Source organism: Hemiscyllium ocellatum, chromosome 28, assembly GCF_020745735.1.
Source record: "Hemiscyllium ocellatum isolate sHemOce1 chromosome 28, sHemOce1.pat.X.cur, whole genome shotgun sequence".
Lineage (NCBI taxonomy): Eukaryota > Metazoa > Chordata > Chondrichthyes > Orectolobiformes > Hemiscylliidae > Hemiscyllium > Hemiscyllium ocellatum.
Window position 1 is genome coordinate 4,620,067 of NC_083428.1, and position 21,813 is coordinate 4,641,879.

Genomic DNA, 21,813 nt, shown 5'->3' on the forward strand with positions numbered 1-21,813 from the left:
TCCCATTTTCCAGCCATCCCTTTACCTGCAAACATCTGCCCCCAATCAGCTTTTGAAAGTTCTTGCCCCTGCAGTCTCTAGAACAACGACCAGTTCTTGACCTCCGGATTTCCGAAGTTCCGGATTTCCATCGTCCTCTGTGTGAAGGACATGAAACTTGTTGGGTCAGCCATGATCCTATTGAATGGTGGAGCAGGCTGAGGGGCTGAATGGACTATTCTGGTTCCTTTTCTAAGGACTGCTTACTGTTTGGGCTAAGATTTAAAAAAAGTTTACAATGACCAGATGATCTGTTGTGTACTGGTTAGGGGATAAACATTGCCCACTTCTCCCCGCCATTTCTTCAATATTTTGCATTGGGATCCTTTACCTGAGAGGACCTGGATTTAATATGTCAGTTGAAAGGCAGTATCTGATTGTCACTAGACGTGGCATCAGTCTGAATCTTTTCCAAGTGATCAGGTTTAGAATGATCTGATGGGCTTGTGGACACAGATTCAATTGTAGTTCTCCAAAAGGCATTGAGTAAGTGCTTGAAATAAAAAAAATTGTGTGGAAGTGGGGAAAGATCAGGGAGTTGGGAATAACTGGACTGCAGATTGAAAGAGATGGTAAAATCCTGTGCTGTATTCTATCATTTTACTGCTCAAGCAGAGAACTTGCATGTACGATATTCTCTCTCAGGTGAGAGTGTAATCTTGGATGGGAGTGTTCTGATTATTGCTCCGAATGAACTGAATTCAAACGGGGGATGAGATGCAACCTTGTGTTCTCTCATGTTCGTCCTCATTCACTGAAGGATCAACAGCAGACATACTATATGGACACTGTAAGGTGTTTCCCTCTTCTCTTTATTGAACATATTTCAAAGTTACCACGGTTCAGTAAATAACATGAGATTGAGCAACTGGCTGAGTATAACAATACAATGGTGATAGGTGCATCAGGAAACAGAGCAAGTCACAAGCAAACCACCAAGTGAACACAATGGGTCCAGGGAAACAGTACCGTGACAATGTGGGAGCAATCCCCTTCACGCAAAGTTAACTGGCCTAAAAGGAGCCAATCTCAGTCTTGGAGGGACTGGAGAGGTGAATAGCAAAAGAATGAGAGGGAAGGGTGAGAGAAGCTTTTACACACTGATCTGGAGTGTGCTGCCTAAAAGGTGGAAGTCAATTCAGTCATATCTTTCAAAAGGCAATTGGACTATCACTTGAAAAGGAGAACTTTGCAGGGCTGTGGGAAAGAAGCTGGTGAATTGGGCTGCTGTTAAACAGCAACTGTCATCAGACTCTAGGATTGGAGCAGACCATCTGGCCCCTGGACCATTGACTGTGATCTGATGTCTGATCTACCTCTGCTGTCATATTGCTTGAGAGATATGGACGCCTCGAGTTTAGCTCCCAACATGTGCTAATCTGTGTTCCTTGCATATTGTCTGCAAGGGGAGTTATAGAGTCATAGAGTCATACAACACGGAAACAGACCCTTCAGTCCATCTTGTCTGTGCCGACCAGAAATCCCAATCTGATCTAGTCCCTTTGCCAGCACTTGGCCCATATCCTATTAAACCCTTCCTATTTATATACCCATCCATATGTCTTTTAAATGTTGTAATTGTACCAGCCTCCACTACCTTCTCTGGCAACTGGTTACATACATGCGCCACCCTCTGCATGTGGGAAGGATCTCGTGTTCTTCAAGGCCAGATCAGGCGTTCAGCCCCTTTTGTCCCAGTAAACCCATAGTACCTTGATTAGCATGAGTGTGCAAATACTAACAGGTATAATATGTGCGTATGGTTGTGGGTGTGTCTCTGTGGCTGAATAAGTTAATAAGGGTGAAAGTTTCAAGCAGAATTGTAAATTGTTTCTACAAGAGTAAAGACAGGTCAATGGTATTCCTTACTCGTACATTACAATACACAGTTCAATACATTTCTCATAAAAATGACAAAATAAGCTGAAGGAATAGCTAAAGAACATAAACATGCAGTAAATAAATTATACAATAATTTACATGAAATGCTGGTTTAAGTTCCAAGTCCAGTTGAATGAGATAATCATATTGGGATTACCTCAAAGACTGCCAAGAGAAATGAAATAAACAGTGTTTCCAGCTGGACAATTTCTTTCTTTTTTTTGCTGCAACAGATTGTGTTTGTATTTTTTTGTTCTGGCACCGTACTATTCCTTCATCTCTGAGACATGGATCAGATCCAGTATCTTTCTGATGGTAACAGCTTGCTGCATCCTAATTGAATTTAATCCAAACAGATCAGTGATCCCCATCATCCCTGTCTCTGTAATCTCCCCCTACCCTGCAGTTTTCCAAAATCTCTGCATTCCTCTGATTCAGTGATTCTTACACAGCCCAGACTATTGTTCACCTTATCATTGGTGGTTCTACCTTCACTGAAGTCTGGAATTTCCTCCCTACCTCTCAGCTGTTTAAGATTCTGATAATATGTCCTTATATCTCCTGTGTCTCAATTTTTGACAATAATCTGAGAAGTGCCTTGGGATATTTTGCTGTGTTAAAGGTGCAATATAAATGCAGGTTGCTTTTGTTGAATTACCATCTTTTTGCTAGTCGGGCCCAGATAAAGTATGGATGGCGTAGTCATATTGTATACTTAATGTATGTGCAAAGCTAAAGTTGCTTCTTACTGATGTAAAACTTTTCAAGTTTTGTGTGAAGATCCAAACCTGATTCTAAAATTGGCTTCTATATCTACAGATGAATGATTAGATCTTCCAGTGCGATTTGACATTGGCAATAGCTATTAGAGCAAATGTGGTAATGAAGCATTTAACATTAGCGAGTTTTGAGAAGATTTGTAGTTTAGGTTGAGGTTCTGGATGTAGGTTTGCTTGCTGAGTTGGAAGGTTTAGAAACCTAAACACACAGATAAAAAGTGGGCCATACCACCAGTGCTTCATCCGGAGGCTCACTGATGATGTGACCTAGTATGGTGACGAAACATTTGAAACCAATTCTTCCAGCTCAGCGAGCAAGCCTACATCTAGAACATTTAAACTTCTTGGCAGTATCACCAATGCAGAGGCTAGTTTTTGGTTTATCATGTTAATACTTTTGAAAGATATTGAAATATACATTTAAGGTCTCCGTGTTGTCGGGTTACACAGGCTCAGAATCAGCCCATGCAGGTGTTTGTGCTGCACTCAAGCCTTTTCTGCCATCTTTCTGCTTCTAAATCTAAATCATAATTCTCTATTCTCTTCTCCTTCATATGACTGCCTCGCTTCTCTATAAATGGTCTATAATATTTTAAACCATAAGAAATAGCAGCCCCTTGGGCTCGTTCCACCATTCAACAGGATCATGGCTGATCCGACATCCCTCACATCCACTTTCCTGCCCATTCCCCATAACACTTGATTCCCCGACTGATCAAAAATCTACCTCTCTCAGCCTTAAATATGCACGAGGACTCTGCCCCCACAGCTCTCTGTGACAAGGAGTTCCAAAGACACTCAACCCTCAGAGAGAAGAAATTCCTCCCCATCTCAGTCTGAAATTGGCATCACTTTTATTGAGATGGTGCTGTCTGTTTCTAGACTCTCTCATGAGAAGAAACATCCTCTGAGCATTTACATCCTCTGAGTCAAGCCCCTTAAGAATCCGATATGTTTTAATGAGATCACCTCTCCGGCTTCTAAACTCCAGTCTATTTAGCCTTTGCTCATACGACAATCCCTCCACCAGGGATCATCCTAGTGAATCTTCTCTGAAGTGCCTCCAATGAAATGCTACCTTTCCATAAATAATGGGACCAAAACTGCTCACTGTACTCCAGATGTGGTCTCACAACACCATGTACAGTTGTGGTACGGTTGGGGAGGTGACACCCTAGTGGTATTATTGCTGGATGTCAACTCAGAGACACAGGTAATGTCTGGGGACCCAGGTTCGAATCCTGTCATGGCTACTGGTGGAATTTAAATTCAATAACAATGTCTGGAATTAGGATGACCATTGTTGATTGTTAAAAAGCCATCTAGTTTGCTAATATCCTTTAGAGAAGGAAGCTACCATCCTTACCTGGTCTGGCTGATATGTGACTTCAGACCCACAGCAATGTGGTTGACTCTTAACTGCCCTCTGGGCAATTAGAGATAGGCGATAAATACTGCCTGGTCACCATTACCCTCAGCTCTTGAATGAATAAAGGAAAAAACAGACTTCCCCACCCTTACAGTCCAATCCTCTTCAACTGCTCCCCTGGGGTTGAGCTTTCCACATTCTTAAGACTGCTCATGTAAAGAGAATGTTTTCCACGTTTCCTATTGGATGGATAGCCTCTGATTATGCTCTTACACAATTGCTTCATGTTGAGGATGACTAAACGTCTGGGTTGATAAATACTGGAGTGGAGTGAGGGAGTGAAACACTTTCAGAACAATACACACCAGGACAAAGTCGAGAGTGTGGTGCTGGGAAAGAACAGCAGGTCAGGCAGCGTCCCTGGAGCTGGAGAATCAATGTTTCAGGCAGAAATCCTTCATCAGGATGAAAGGCTTATGCCCGAAACGTCAATTCTCCTGCTCCTCGGAGAATTTTCCAGCACCATACTTTTGACTCTGATCTCCAGCATCTGCAGTCCTCACTTTCTCCTCTTCAGAATAAATGCTGACCTAGTTACGATGTGATATTAATCTCATTGTTCTACCTTTCATGTTGCTGCAACAGCCATTAAAACTCAGCCAGCACATTTCACAATCTCACACCGTTCCTAAGCTTTTCAAGACTGAGATACCGTTGCTGCAGCGTAGTCACTGTTGTAGCACACAAACAACAATGCAGTGATGACCAGATAATGTATTTTAGGTGTTGATTGAGGGATAAATATTGGCCAGGGGAACTCCAGAGAAATGACAGGCTTCAGATCTCCTTTGATTGATGGCACCCCTGACTGTGCTGCACTGTTCTAACTGCACTGGTATTTCCGTCTGGATTATGTGCTCAAGGTTCTGGAGTGGAGCTTGAACTCAGAGTGACTCAAATGTGGGAGTGAAGTAGTTATTGAGAAAGGGGTTCAATAAAAGAGAATGGCCCAAAGCACTTGATGCACAAAAACTGAGAAAAAATGGGAGTAAGGTAGTTAAAATAGCTAGATCCAGTCAAAGACTTAACTGAATTACATTTAAAAGGCGTCTGGATAGTATGTGAACAAGAAGGCTTTATAGGGATATGGGTGAAATGCTGGCAAATGGGACTAGATAAGTTCAGGATATCTAGTAGGCATGGATGAGATGGACTGAAGGATCTGTTTCTGCAATTGTATGAATCGATAAAAGAGAGGAAAGAAATATAGCATCATGTCTATAAGATCGGTAAGTGCTTTGCAGCAAGTGAAGTAACTTGTGTAATATGAAAAATATTAAATTCTGTAATAACACAGCAATCTCCATTGTAGAACCCCTTGAGAAAATTAAACAAAAGCCATGTTAAAATTTCAGTTATTAATAACTTTCGCCTCAGAGGTTAGATTTCAGTTGTTTCTTGGCAGCAATGACAACGCTGGAATAAAACATGAGCTTCCTTTCCTAAGATCTTCCAGTGTTGTTGGCCCAACTTGCTGCAATTATCTGGTTGGAGCGCAGTTTATGATGCAGTGTGGTTTCTCATTCATATTTATATCAGAAAACCCAGGGAAAAAGGCTGAAAGGACTACACAAGAATTGGCCCAGTGATCGATAGTGATGGCTGTCAATAGTTTGATTGAGTGGGCGGAAAATAGCAAATGGAATTCAGTCAGGAGAAATGCAAGGTTAGGCATTTGGAAAGACTGAATAAAGCAAAGGAATACACAGTAAACAGGAGGGATTGACAAGGATAGAGCAAATGAGAGATCTTGGAGTGCACAGGTCCCGGAAGGTGGTAACGAAGGTGTATGGGATGCTTTCCTTCACCCAGCGAGAGATTGCGTTATCAGGGATGTAATTCTAGAACTACATAAGACATTGGGTGGGCCACAGCTGGGTTTTTGTGCACAGTTCTGGTCATCACATTGTAGGAAAAATATATTTGCTCTAGAGAAAGAACAGAGGAGATTTACAAGAATGGAGTCTGTTGTGGCTGTCACCAGGTCAGCCAGGTGAACCTCATAGAATCGGAGCTCCCTGATTGGGGCTGTTAATCTGGACCAGTCAGGGAGCCCTGGCTGACAGATATAAAACAGGAGTGTCAGGACTCTCTTGCAGCACAGTGGTAGTGTCCAAATCCTTGGACTGAGAGAATTGGGTTCGAGTCCCACCTGCTCCAGTGATGTGTTAGAATATCTCTGAGTATGTTGTTTAGAGAAATCAGTTACATTTTTAAAAAAGTATCAGAGATTCTGTTCACTCCAAGAGCTGCTGAGAGGGAGCTGGATCAGTGTCAAGGACTGTCCAAATGTAAATAAAGGTGGACGTGGTGATAGGATGCCAGAGTTATTTCAGTGTCAGAGTACTGAAAACTGTGGCTTTGAGGAAAGGTTGGGTCAGGTCAGAAAGGTTTTGGGTGAACTTAAATGAGGTGTTAAAAATATTGAGGGTTGGGAGAGAATCTCCTAGCGGAGAGATTTATTACCAGGGAGCTCGTACTTACAATATTCATATAGGAGCAGGAGTAGGCCATTCAGTCCCTCAGGCCTGCCCCATCATTCAATGAGGCCTGATCCACCCTAGGCCTCAAACCTTAGGATTTGGCAGGGGGAGTCAGGAGAGTGGCGGGTGTCTGCAATTCGCTGCCTAGTTTGGTGGTTGAAACAGAAACTCTTAGTTAAAAGTGGAATCAGGGTGCGTGGCTAATTCATTCAGCTGCCACTAACATGATGGAGTGAATGGCCTCTTCCTGTGCTGTAACTTTTCTCTGGTTCTCATTGGAAAGCAGGTTTATATAGGAAAGAATATATAGCCAGTGTAGACACTGTGGGCTGAATGGCCTTCTTTTGCTCCTTGGAGAAAGTGAGGTCTGCAGATGCTGGAGGTCAGAGATAAAAATGTGTTGCTGGAAAAGCACAGCAGGTCAGGCAGCATCCAAGGAGCAGGAGAATCGACGTTTTGGGCATGAGCCCTTCTTCAGGAATGCTCCATAACAATTATGCGATGAATCAAAGATTAAACGAAGAAACATGAATTTGCAGCATACCTTTCACATTCTCAGGTTCAAAGCATTTTACAGCCACTGCTGTAAGTTGGCAGGTGAGATAAGATTTTGACTTATGCAGTACCTAAACTGAAAGGAAAGGTTCCATATATTTGAGAGAAAAGATTGATGACAGGTTTGTGTTATGGTTTGGAAGAACAAATTGCAATCCTGACTCGATTAACCCTCTCAAGACTCATTATAGATTTTCTAATTTGTTTTTCTTTGGTTTTGGCGGCATGGTGACTCAGTGGTTAGCACTGCTGCCTCACAGCGCCAGGGACTTGGGTTCAATTCCTGCCTCGGATAACTGTCTGTGTGGAGTTTGCACATTCTCCCCGTGTCTGCGTGGGTTTCCTCCGGGTGCTCCAGTTTCCTCCCACAGTCCAAAGATGTGCAGGTCAGGTGAATCGGCCATGCTAAATTGTCCATAGTGTTAGTTGCATTAGTCAGGGGGGTAATAGAAGATAGGGTAATGGGTGTGGGTGGGTTACTCTTTGGAGGGTTCGGTATGAATGTGTTGGGCTGAAGGGTCTGTTTCCATACTGTAGGGAATTTAATCTAATCTAATCATATGAGAATCACTGTGTGATTTGCCCAACCTCAAGACCCCAATTAAAGTTATCCCTCCGTCTCCAGCCTGACAACTCTACTAGATCTTGTATTTTTCTCGCATCCAGCCCACCCTCATTGGCAGCCAGACGTTCTGCTTTGAGGGCCCTAAGTTCTGGAATTCCTTTCCTAAATTATTCCAAACCTCTGTCTGCTCCTTTAAGACATTCCTTAAGGCACGCTTCTTTGAGACAGCTTTTGGTCATTTTCCCTGAAATGTCTGAAAGTGCCATGCTATCCAATTTTGTTTTCTAACACTCTTGTGACATGCCCAGGGATGTTGTACAGCATTAAAAGGTGCTATATAAATGTAAGTTTTTGATGTGATTTGATACAAATCTAACTGGACTGCTTGAGAAAGCAGTTGTGAGTTAACCATGTTAGTGTGGTGTTAGAGGTCAGACAGCTATGGATGTCACCTTTCATTCCCCTAAAGGGAAGGTGGGGAACAACAATCTAACCACTTCATGGTCACTGCATTGATACCAGCTTTTGAATCCTGGAATTTCACTGGGAGAAGGTGGACTGGAATGAAGGAATTGCTTGACAATAAAAGAGCAAACTCTATCTGGTTCACCTTCTATCATCCTGATAACTGCGTGATACAATGAGATTAGAGTTATTGATCAATCTCCATCAGTGAGTTCCAATCTCTCATTTCCACATTAGGAAACATCCTCTCTGATTAAGTGACTGAGTTTCACTTGTGTTACTGTCCTGCAATTAGATTTGCGATTACACTTAATGGGTAGTCAACTTTCTGGACAGAAAGTAGGAGTTTCCAATATAAAGGAGCTGTCATGTGCACATTTCTGTTTTATACTGGTCTCTCTGCTCCCATAAAACATGTTAAACTAAATTGGATTACTTCCTAAACAGAATGCTGAACAGTTTTACCATTGCACCTTGTAAAATTCAAAAAGGCTACTTCCTCATGTGTCCAAAATTGATTGCTTCTCTTCTCTTCCTCACCTCCAGCCACTCGCCTGATGCTGTGAGACTAAAGTCAAACAAACTCAGAGCAGGTAAAGATGGCTACCTCATTCTTATAAAACCATTTCTGATCAAGTTGAGTTTTAAGAAGTTTTTTATAGATTGATGATCAGATTTTTCTTTCCACACTAAAAAATAAAACTGAGTTCAAGACCTCCAATTTCCATCGTGGGGATTTGAACTCTTGCCAGGTGAATTACTCGTTTAATGAAACAGCCACTGCACTAGACTACCATTTACTAAGGCATCCTTTACTCTATCCAACCTGCTTCCATTTAGCATGACATTGCAGACTAGAATATCCTGGTCTTTGTCACTTTCATAACATCAAAGTAAACGGAAGCCAGTTTAAACATGATGCTACTCTAGAAAGCAGGAACATTCAATGTCAAAAGTCGTTCATAAATCCAAAACAAAAAGGGTTGGCCAAGCCCAAAAAAAAGTGTTTTTATAAAACTGAATAACATTCCGAATGACTATTAGTTTGAGTTTTGAGATGAGAATCTGTGTCTGGTCTGAAGTGGATTCTGAGCTTGGAGCTTTGGGAGAGAGAAAGAAAATTGCTGCTAAATTGTTGACGGAGGTTCCTAAGGGTATGGCGATGGAGAAAAAAGCAAACAAAGCATTGCTGAAATGAGGCCAGAAAAATAATGGAACTCATACAATAGCAAAGGAAGACAAATGGAGTTCTCCAGTAACGTTCTCTGTGTAGGCAGCTTATTAACACAGGAAGCATAAATACACAAACAGCAAGAGATCACCCCAAGACAACATCGAAGACTTGTTTCAGCTGAGTTTCTACAACAAGTGCATCCACTGTTGCAATGTTTGGATGCTTTGAAAAGCATGGTCAGCAGAGCCCCATGATGACCACTCTGTTCAAACAACACATCGTGACCAATAGCATCAGACGACCTGCACCCCTCCCTGACACCTTCTGGAACTCTGAGAGTCAGTGTCAGTGTGGGCCAAATCCTGGAGAATTTGGCGCTCCAAGACCAACTCTGCCAGGGACTGCCTGGAAGGACCCTGTGCCCACCTTCCTCAGTTGATCTGTGAGCAATATGGAGCAGGAACCTCCATCCATCAGTTTGATGTGAATTCCGTTCTAAATCCCAGAGGTGAAAGTCCAATACATTAAAGTGCCTCAAACAGAATGTGCAATAAACATAGCTGAGCCTGACCTTGAAGGATTATATTTGATGCTGAAGAATGCCTCACATGTTGACCTAAAAAACTGTCCCTTAGTAAACAAGAATATGACTGTTGAGTTCCCTATATACAGATTTTAATATATACCTCTCACTTCAGGATCAGGAAGAGTCCATTCCAATCTACTGTCTGGGCAGTTCACTCCTTCTCATGTTCCGGCTGGGAACCCGGGCCCTGCGACTCCTTTGACCTGAGGGATAGGCTACAATCCGGGACTGAGCGGGTCGCATTAGTGTCTGTCTCCTCATTTCCGCCCCAATCTCCGTCAGGGTCTCAGCCGGAGAGCTCTGCAGCCGCTGGAAGAGGCTCTGGTGAGTCACCAGCTTCTCCTGGCAGCTGAAGGTCAAGGCGTTTCCCACGTCCACCTTCATTTCTCGGGAGAAGCCGTCCGAGGTACCGTCAAAGCAGCGGCCAATGGCAATCTCCTTGGCCAGCCTGGGGTTCTGATCAGTGACTGTGTAGATGCCGTAGTTGTGGCCCAGTGGGTCCACAGGGGCGAGCATGCTGAAAGCTGACGTCTCGTTGTTGACGGCCGAGGGGGGGTGTCGCCGAAGGTACTCCTGCAGCAGGGTATTGATCCCCGTCCGCCGGCAGCTGCCCTGGGGGATCACGGTCACCAGAGTGCGGTCAACTGAGCTTTGGTCAAATAGCATGCCCCCGCATTTGAACTCCAGGCACGCAGCTGACACGTTGTGGTTGGTCATATCACGGACACTGCGGGCATCCCGGATACCGTACAGCTGACCCGCCGTCTCAGAGTGAGTACCCCCAGCGTTGCGTGACCTCACCATGACCTCCAGCGGCCCGTTGACTTTCACTTTGATGTAGCAAGCCCTGAACTCCTGAGGATTAGGCCACCAGGAGAGGTAGTTCCCCGTCCAACTGGTCAAGTCGTTCTCCTCGAAAGGAACCACGTTGTACTCGTATTTGTCCTTCTCCACTTTGTAGAACCTGAAATGATTGGCCGAGATCGGGGCTTCTTCGCACTCCCTTACATCTTGGTAGGCATATATTGGCCCGTTGGTCTCGTCGATGTTGTTCGCATTGGGCTTTGCAAGATTAATTTTGAAAGCAGTTTTCTTCAGCTGCTCATCCTCATGGTCCGTCCTCCTGTAGTCCAGCTTCCCCAGGAAGGGCTGAGACACCCCAATAATGTTGGGGTTCATTTTTGGGCTCGAGGCAGCGGCTTCTAGCTCCTCTGCTCCCAAGGTGGCTGTGACATAGGCCGTGTAAGCGTCCGGCCTGACTGCATCACAGAAAGCGGGCAGGCAGGCCCCGTTAGGCCCCGTTATCACACTGTCAAAACGGCCCCATGCCCGTGGATTGGCTGTGTATCCCGGTAAAGGCTCCAGGTTGATCAGAGTTACCACCACTCCCTCCAGCTGCTCACTGGGCAAAAACTTCTCACTCATGTAGGCCCTGACTTTCACATAGCAGCGCCTGCCTTCCGGGACATCCAGGTTGAAAAGCCGGCGTTCCCGGATTTCCATATTACCGATCAGGAATGTCCTCTCCTCGCGTTTGTTGCGCTTTCTCTTCTCAACGTGGAAAAGACTCTCTTCCTCCCAGAACCCGGTGTCCGGGTTCAAGGACCACAGCTTCATCTTCTCCACGTGCTCCGGCATCTTGACACTGTTGGTGTCGAGGTAGACCTTGACGTTGGACGCTTCGAGAGCCTCGTTCGATAACTCCTCCCGGAAATCTGCCGAGAACATGCCGTAGGTCCTCAGAGGCAGGATGTCTCCCTCTTCGTCAACAAAGCTCAGGTCACTCGATGCAGTCATGGCGAGAGTGATGTTCCTCGGGTCCAGAAACGTCACACTGGCTTTGACCTTCCCTTGGTAACTTTCCCCACTGCTTCTGCGAAAGGAATTGGGTGCAATTTCCAGCTTTCCAATCGTGTCCTCACCTTCCATTTCTCCCAATGGAATGGTGATGCCTTTGGTGGAGTCAATCTCAATTGGCTTGGATTTCCTCAATAACTTAACCTCAAAGTACACAGCCCCGCTCTTTCGGTCAAAGGGAAAGACTTTAACAGTGTCGACAAATTTGTTTGACTTGTCGATAAACTGGACAACAAGCCTTTCTGTTTCTTGAGGGACCTGTATAGTGAAGGTCCCCTTGTAGCCTGTTAGGCCAACTCTCTCATTACCCACAAAGATCTGTCCAAAACGCAGTGGCTCACCATTATCTGCTGCCACTGCCCTCCCTCTGATCAATACCTTGGGCTCCAGGCACTTCTTGCAGCTGCAGCTTGCTACCACCTTGACGGGAAGGGTGTATCCCTCACACGCAATCTCCACGTCCTTCATACGCTTCACTCCACAGCAATACCGTTTGCTGTCCTTGCAACGCAGATCAAAGTTCAGGTTGCCTGCACACCCACTGTTCGGACACTTCCCGACGTTGTAGTAAAAGGATTTGGTTGCTTTCTGGAAGCAGTTCTCCGGCAGTTTGACGAAATGCTGCAGTGGTTGTGACTTGCAATTTGGCCGCCCTTTGGCTGAGGAGAAAGGTGAACAAGAAAGTTGACAAGATTAGACAAAGTTCATCTCAAGCCCGTGCTGATGTTTATTCTTCACACTTGTCGCAGCCCCTGTTCACCTCAGCCCCTCTCCCTATCCTGAAAACAACAAATGCTGGAGATCCCAGTGGATCAGACAGCATCCATGGAGAGAGAGCAAGCCAACATTGAGTCTAGATGACTCTTCATCAGAGCTCAGCTCATCCAGACTCAAAGTGTTGGTTTGCTCTCTCTCCGTGGATGCTATCTAACCTGCTGTGATCTCCAGCGTTTGTTGTTTTCAGCACAGATTCCAGCATCTGCTCCTCTCCCTATCCTCCTACTCCTCTGTCCCTCATGGGTCTACCCAGTTTCCCCTTCAACATCGCAATAGTAACCCCTTCCTGTGGGAGGAAGTTTCAAGTTCTCCTAACTCCCTGGATGAGGAAGTTTCTCCTAAATTCCCCGTTAGAAGCTTGAATTCTTTGTGCTGTTGCCTCAATAAGGGATCTTCTGGAAGAACATCAGTCAGGTTCACAGCAGCTTTCTTTCTGAAAAGTTCAAAATCAATTGTGAGCATACTACACCATTAATTGCAAAAGCGTTTATTCTTAATGAATACTTCAAATGTTGTTTTGTATATATCAGGTTGGTTACCCAGCGGTATTCCATTTACAGCTCCACCTGCACTCCAAGTTTTCTGAGGACTTCTTAATTCTTTAGGCCGTTCTGCTACAAGGGACATTTTGTTCAGTTTTGGCAGGATGCTATATATCTGTCAACACCTTGAAACCAGTTGCCTTTTTCTCTCTTTTTTAATGATGTTCTGCATGTATAAAACTTGCTGGCGGTTTTGCAGGGAAACTTTATGCAGACGCTAATGTGAAAGACTCTGAAGCAGCCTTTGAAACCTTTCCATCTCAAACTGAAGTCGAGAGACATAACTACATAATCTGTGGCACTTTAACAAGATGTGCCAGGACACAGTAATGGGGCTAATTCTGGTTGAACCACTTCCAAGAGTCAACAGTCAGATGAAAACAACATTGTTTGTGGTGTTTATTATCCCAGAAGTTAAATCATTCCCACAAGTTAAAATACTGCAACTGCTAGAAAACAGAAATAAAAAGAGAAAATGCAGCATCAATCTGGTCTCCCTGCTATAGGAAGGATGTTGTGAAACTTGAAAGGGTTGAGAAAAGATTTACAAGGATGTTGCCAGGGTTGGAGGGTTTGAGCTATAGGGAGAGGCTGAATAGGCTGGGGCTGTTTTCCCAGAACTTCAGAGGCAGAGGGGTGACCTTATAGAGATTTATAAAATTATGAGAGGCATGGATAGGATAAATAGACAAGGTCTTTTCTCAGATGGGGGGTGTCTAAAACTGTACGGCATAGGTTTAGGGTGAGAGGGGAAAGATATAAAAGAGCCCTAAGGGGCAACTTTTTCACACAGAGGGTGGTACGGGTATGGAATGAGCTGCCAGGGGAAGTGGTGGAGGCTGGTACAATTACAACATTTAAAAGGCATCTGGATGGGTATATGAATAGGAAGGGTTTAGAAGGATATGGGCCGGGTGCTAGCAGGTGGGATTAGATTAGGTTGGGATGTCTGGTTGTGATAGATGAGTGGGACTGAAGGGTCTCTACTGTGTTGTACAGCTCTATGATTCTATGATTGTAATTACTAAGTTAAAAATCAAACAACACCAGGTTATAGTCCAACAGGTTTAACTGGAAGCACACTAGCTTTCGGAGCGACACTCTTTCATCAGGTGATAGTGGAGGGCTCAATCCTAACACAGAATTTATAGCAAAAATTTACAGTGTATGTAACTGAAAAATTGATTGTCTGTTAAGCCTTTCATGTGTTAGAATACAGTGATAGGTTCACTTCTTTCATGTGTAAATCACAAAACTTTTTTTTAACAAGTTGCATTCTCGAGTTAGCTGTTAACAATGGCGTTAGATAGACAATATGTTGAAGGTGTTGGCCCCCTGTGTTCTCTGTCTCTGACCTGATGTTTAGATTGATTCTAATCTAAAAAGTGAGATAACAGAGTTTTACATAAATTCATGCAGTTTTTGAGCTCAGAGTTCTACATGAATGCATACAGTTTTGGAGCAAAGTACAATGTAACCCTGCAAGTACAAATTCACCCCACAAAATATATGTGTGCATGTGGGTCTTTGTCTGAGTGTGTGTGTGTGTGTGTGTGTGTGTGTCTGGGTGAGGGTTCTGAGTGTGAGAAAATGTGTGTGTGTGTGTGTGTGTGTGTAGTGTGTGCAGAGTGTCTTAATTATGTGAGGGGGTGCATGTGTGGATGTCTGTAAGGGTGTGTGTGGGTGTCTGTGTGTGCGTCTGTGTGTATGTGTGTCCGTGTGTATGTGTGTATAGGAGTGCCTGTGTGGGTGTATAGTGCAATGGTGGTCACCTGTAATGTGACATGAACCCAAGGTTGCGGTTGAGGCCCTCCCGAATAAGGAGGGCCTCAACCGGGACCTTGGGTTCATGTCACATTACAGGAGACCACCACTGCACTACACACACACAGACACTCCTACACACAAGCAGGCATTCCTATACACACGGACACAAATACACACAGACACGCACACAGACACCCACAAACACCCTTACAGACACACACTCCCACGCACACCCCCTCACAGACTTAAGACACACACACACACACACACACACCAACCCAGACAGACACACAAAGACCCATCTGCACACATATATTATGTGGAGTGAATTTGTACTTGCAGGGTTACATTGTACTTTGCTCAAAAACTGCATACATTCATGTAGAACTCTGAGCTCAAAAACTGCATGAATTTATGTAAAACTTTGTTATCTCACTTTTTAGATTAGAATCAATCTAAACATCATGGCATAGACAGAGAACACGGGGGCTAACACCTTCAACATATTAGGTAAAAACAATGACTGCAGATGCTGGAAACCAGATTCTGGATCAGTGGTGCTGGAAGAGCACAGCAGTTCAGGCAGCATCCAATGTGCAGCAAAATCGACGTTTCGGGCAAAAGCCCTTCATCAGGAATAAAGGCAGTGAGCCTGAAGCGTGGAGAGATAAGCTAGAGGAGGGTGAGGGTGGGGAGAAATCAGCATATTGTCTAGCTATCACCATTGTTAACAGCTAACCCGAGAATACAATTTTTTTTAAAAAAAGGTTTTGTGATTTACACATTGAAAGAAGTGAAACTATCACTGTATTCTAACAGATGAAAGGCTTAACAGACAATCAATTTTTCAATGTATAATTTCAGTTACATCACACTGTAAATTTTTGCTATAAATTCTGTGTTACGATCGAGCCCTCCACAATCACCTGATGAAAGAGTGTCACTCCGAAAGCTAGTGTGCTTCTAATTAAACCTGTTGGACTATAACCTGGTGTTGTGTGATTTTTTTTAACTTTGTCCACCCCAGTCCAACACCGGCCTCTCCGAATCGTTGTAATTGTTGTCTTTCGTGCAGTGTATCTAGAGCTTTACTTCTAAATAACAATTTATTCATGTGGCTGTTGCTGGCTGGGCAGCATTCATTGCCATCTCTAATTGCCCAGGGGGCAGTTAAGAGCCAACTACGTTACTATGGGCCTGGATCACATGTAGGACAGACCAGGTAAGGATGACAGATTTCTTTCTGTAAAGGACAGTCCTGAACCAGGCGGATTTTAATGATAATCGACAGGGGCTACTATTAAACTGTCATTTTAACTGAACTCAAAGGTTACCACTGCCTTGGTGGCATTCAGACCCATGTCCCACAGTCTCTGGTTTATAAATCTAGTGGCACTACAATCACACCATTGTCCTCAGTGAGGACAGGTTTGCCCATTGTTACACAGCAACGTCTCAGCAGCATTGTCAGAATGACCCAGTCCATCCACGTCAGCTGTAGGGGGAGCAGGAGCAAACTGTACCCCCATGGGAAGCAGGAGGTGATGGGGCCAGGTGTTGGGACACACAACAAAATGCTGAAGCCTGGAAATTCCGAACTGCTTCAAGCGCCTGGCACAAGACAATTAAAGAAAATGAGGCAAAGATTCCACATGTGCAAGTTCCATAAGTCCAGGAATGTTTTTCCCTGTGCCAAAGCATTCCTGATAAATCACTGGAATATATCTTAATTGGTTCATCATGGGACCACATCTCTGCTACGACTGGTCGGTAATTGTTCAGAGTTCTCCACTTCATTAATACCTCACACCTGCTGCCTCTGCCAGTTACAAGCAGCCTACATGTGAAATACTTCAGTCGCGGTTCCCCATGGTTAAAGTGCAATTGCAACAGGGTGTAACTGAATATAACAACAGCAAGGGTTAGGGTTTTGTAAATTTGGTCTGGGTAGTGTTGGAACATTCCTCAGATTTATACCATGCCACTAGTGCATTGCTCTTTCAGTGGGTCAGCTATCATGCTTGCGCTTTCCTTGAGCTTTCCAACTTTCCTTTTCCTCTGATGTGAGGAATAGCCACTTGGGAAGGGGATGATGTGCAAAAAAAAGAAAAAGAATCCAAAAGACCATAAGATATAGAAGCAAGGGTAGGCTGTTCAGCCCGTAAGCCTGCTCCACCATTCAACAGGATCGTGGCTGATCAGTGTCCTTTCCTTCAACTGAGATGTGAGAATCCTACCGGAGGAATGTTTTGAAACTTGAAAGGGTTCAGAAATGATTTACAAGGATGTTGCCAGGGTTGGAGGATTTGAGCTACAGATAGAGGCTGAACAGCTGGGGCTGTATTCCCTGGAGTATTGGAGGCTGAGGAGTGACCTTATAGAGGTTTATAAAATCATGAGTGGCATGGATGGGGTAAATAGACAAGGTCTTTTCCCTGGGGAGTGGGGTGGGGGGGAGATGGTGGAGTCCAGAGCTAGAGGTTATAGGTTTAGGGTGAAAGGGGAAAGATACAAAAGGGACCGAAGGGGCAACTTTCTCACACTGTTGGTGGTGTGTGTATGGAATGAGCTGCCAGAGGAAGTGGTGGAGGCTGGTACAATTGCAACATTTAAAAGGCATCTGGATGAGTATATGAATAGGAAGGGTTTGGAGGGATATGGGCCGGGTGCTGGCAGGTGGGACTAGATTGGGTTGAGATATCTGGTCGGCATGGATGAATTGGACTGAAGGATCTGTCTCTGTGCTGCACATCCCTATGACTCTATGACTAAGAATAAGAGAGTGTTAAAATTTTCCATGTATCAGACAAGACGTTTCACTTCCTGAATTGTCTCTCTTACTTCCCCCAACCACACAACCTTGCAGGGTGTCTGCACCCATTCCCCTTTGACCATCACTGGATTCATTGGATCCACTGGAATTAGACTTGTACTCACTGGGATTTAGAAGAATGAGGGGGATATCTCAGAAACATATAGAATCCTGATGGGACTGGACAGGCTAGATGTGGGGAGAATGTTCCAAAATGATGGAAAAGTTCAGAACTAGGGTCACAGTCTAAGAATAATGGATAAGCCATTCAGGATTGAGATGTGGAAGAATTTCTTCGCTCGGAGCTGTCTCCACAGGAAGCTGTTGGGGGCCAGTTCATTAAATATATTCAAGAGGGAGCAGGACATGGCCCTTGCGGCTGCAGGAACCAAGACAGATGGGGAGAGAGCAGGAGTGGGATACTGAGATCGCCTGATCAGCATTAATCAGGTGGTGCAGAATGAAGGGCCGAATGGCCTACTCCTGCACCTATTTTCTATGTTTCTGTGTTTCTATTACCAATTTTGATTGCTCCATTATTGTCAGCCAAGCCTTTAGCTGTCAACACCCTGAGCTTTGAGATTTACTCCCTAAATCCCTCCACCTCTCTCACTCACTGAGAAGTTAGGGAGAGATGAATTGCAGGGTCGATAAGGAGGAGGTATAATTGGAAGGTGAAGAGCAGGAGGTTTAGAGGGGATTTCAGGCGCTGGGAATGTGGAATGTAGGTCCCCCAGTGTGTTGCCAGAGACTAACCAGAGTGGCACTACTCCACCTCTGGCACGGGAGACCGGCAGGCTCCTGTCCATCAGACAGATTTACACGTTATCACAGAAAGAAAAGGACCATTTTCTCAAAATTTTTCATCTCTCACTCATTAGGATAATTTGCAAAAATTTCAATCTGAGAGGAAAACCAACATTTGTGCTGCACAAGAGGATAGTATTAATTATTTGGCATGAGCACTCTAATAGATGGAGGTGTTGCCATGGAGAATGCTGATAACTGACAGTTAACTATCACGTTTTGTTTTAACTCGAAGCTGGTCAGGCTGACTGATTGCTCAGGCTGTTACACTGAGAAATAAACAACAAATGGCTGTCATCTCTCTTGTTGAGTTGAACCAGACACTCTGTAATTTGTTTTCCCTTTGAATTGGTATTCTTGCAAATTGTCCTGATGAGTACAAGATGAAAGAGTTCAGCGACATTCCAAGTCCAGTCACCAAATGACCATTTGATTGACAGGTTGATAAGCCCCAACCAAAAGGTTCTCACCTCAGGGTCAGGATTTTATCCACTGTACACAAAACCCCACACCCCCCTTCTCTCTTAGGATGGTTCTCAGCTCTTTGGCTGAGCTCTTCAGTCACTTGTCTTAAGCTCATTCCATATCTTTTAGCGCTCTGGCGAAAAGCCTTGGGACAGCTAATGAATGTAAAGGGTGCTACATAAATGCACAGTTGAATAATGGTCACACGGCATGCTGAGCCTTGGTTATCCTGTTTCACTTCAACACCCTTGAGCTTTGTAAATTACAGAGTATTGGCATGATGCCAGGTAATTTTATTTTTCAGAAGTTGCATTAACAAAGCATTATTGCAATAAGATTATGTCTGAGCTAATCTATGCAATGATTCATAAATTAATTGTGCATCTGTCTGAATAGTGAAGAAAAATCCTTTCAGTAATAGAATGCGATGTCAAATGTGTGATGAATGTGTTTAGCGTTGCTCATTAATTTATCCAATTTAATGCTTCAGTCTTTGGATGTTATTTGCAGCAAACACAGGGGCCAAGTGTAGAACTAAAGCTGCAGAAATAAACAAGCCTCGGGCCTGTGCTGGACTATGGCAGTGCAGGTGCGTGTCTCCTCCTCAGTACTAACGAGTGATGTTTGCTGGAAATGCAGGGGTGGGTTGACATCCTGAGGAACAATTTTAATTCTAATGCTTCTCTTTCCCACCTGTTCAATCCGGACGCTGTGAGGGAGGAGTTAAAATCAGTCCCAGTCCGCATTGTTCCCACTTGGGGGCATCTTAGCTTCAGAGAGTGAAGCAAGTGAAGGCTCATGTTTACTGAAGACAAACAGAAACCTGATTCAGTGAAGCTCAGTGGCCAAGGTTGTGATTTTAAATAACAGCGTGTAGGCGAAGCTCTCCCAGTGTCAAGTATTGCGTAGCAACAAATCTACAGGATTCAGGAACCTGACAGGAGGGAATACTCTGTTATGCGTTTGGGGGATTTCATCAGGGGTCATGGATCTTCAGGCCGAGAAAAAAATTATTGGATTTCCCTCGACTCCCCCTTCTCTCTCTCTCTCTCTCCATTCCTGACCAGTGTCTACTTTAGCAAGGCACTCCCTCACTCCACTTCCCTCATGCAGGAGCTGAACCTCTGGCAGCTCAGAGTTGGACTTCTTTCCTAATCAGCCCCTTCGCCCATCAGCTGATCTCCACTTGATGGCAGGTCTAGTGTCAACAATTCACACGAGTTCTTCCCATGACCATGGAACCAGGCTCAGGGCCTGGAGAATCTGTGAACTCTGCACTCATAACTCACTCTCCATGGACTGATCTCACACACTCATTCACCACTGGGGAATATCCTATCCCAGTGGGATAGACCAAAGACATGCACTAGATGGGACAAATGGCCACTTATAGAAGAAACTGCAAGGCTGTTGTTGGCTAGCAAGCAGCAGGAATCAACATATTTATGTCACTGGAAGAGAGAAGACACAAAAAGAATTCTGTAATGGCTGTTCATAAGTGTGTGCGTATGTACATGGGTTATTGCATGTCGAGAGAGAGAATGATTGAATCAGTGAATGTGAGAGTGTGTTTGTGTTTCCATGTGCGAGTGAGTGAGTGGCTGTTTGTGTGTGTGTGTGATAGAGAGAGTCAGTGTAGACAGTGTGTGAGAGAGAGAGGCAGAGTGAGTGGGTGTGTGTCGGTGTGTGTGAATGAGTCCCTGTGTCTGTGTGAGACAGAGAAAGACAGCCAGGACTGAGTGCCTCAGCAAAGAGTGACAGAAGGAGAAAAAAAGAGAGAGAGAGTGAGAGAGAGCTGGAACTGAATATTCCATGTACAGTCACTCACCTATAACTGTGAGCGTCGCTGGAACTGATTTGATGGAGCTGATGCCATTGGATACTTTGCACTGGTATTGCCCTCCCTGCCAGCTCTGCAAATCCTTCAGCAATAGGGTTTCTTCATTCTTAATGTCCAGCAGGGTCCCATTATGATACCTGGACAAAAGTCAAGGAGCAAGGGCAGGCATGACCAGAAAGAAAGGTTGGTAATGTTAGACAGTGACATGACACGGGGAAACCCTGGATAAGTGCTATGGGGCTTGTGTCTATAAGGTGGGGAGATTCCTCCTCCCTCACCCTCTCACACTCCCACCATTGCTCACCCCACACACCCATCCATACAGAGCCCCATCTTCCCCGCAGCCAGAAGGGGAACAGATTCTTCTTTCCCTGATTGGACCATCAACAAACAAGAGAAAAAGTGAGGACTGCAGATGCTGGAGAGTGAGAGTCGAAATGTGTGGTGCTGGAAAAGCACAGCAGGTCAGGCAGCATCCGGGGAGCAGGAAAGTCAATGTTTCAGACATAGGACCTTCATCAGGAATGCGACAGGATTAGGGTTATTCCTGATGAAGGGCTTATGCCCGAAACATCAACTCTCCTGCACCTCAGATGTTTCCTGACCGGCTATGCTTTTCTTGAGCCACACTTTGACCCATCAACAAACAGAGGTATTCAAAGAAAGCTTCAAAACCTTATCTCTTTTAGAATAAATGCAGCTATCAATCTGGTCCCTGATTGTTGGAATCCTACAGTGTTGATAATCTTGATGCAGTAATGCGTTTAATGCTCACAATCAACGTATACAGGCCATTCAGCCCCTTGAGCCAGCTCTGCCGTTCCGTAAAATCAAGGCTGATTTGATTGTAACCTCAAATCCATGTTCTCACCGACTCCTGATAACCTTTCACGGCCCCTCACTTATCCAGAATCTCTCCACCTCTGCCTTGCAAATATTAAGGATGGGCTGGCTCAGTAGCTCAATGGTTAGGAGATGCTGGAGCAGGTC

General features: G+C 44.6%; 1 protein-coding gene across 4 annotated transcripts in view; it reads right to left on the reverse strand.

The window, feature by feature from the left end:
• Nucleotides 1-833: 833 nt before the first annotated feature.
• The window catches only part of cilp2 (cartilage intermediate layer protein 2), a 46,530-nt gene continuing 25,550 nt past the window's right edge, over nucleotides 834-21,813 (reverse strand). For all 4 annotated transcript variants that reach the window (XM_060846508.1, XM_060846509.1, XM_060846510.1 and 1 more), the window contains 2 exons: nucleotides 20,812-20,960; nucleotides 834-12,472 (listed from right to left, as the gene is read on the reverse strand). In XM_060846508.1, coding sequence (XP_060702491.1) covers nucleotides 10,092-12,472; nucleotides 20,812-20,960 — 2,530 coding nt within the window. In that variant the 3' untranslated portion in view covers nucleotides 834-10,091. The remainder of the gene's footprint in view (nucleotides 12,473-20,811; nucleotides 20,961-21,813) is intronic.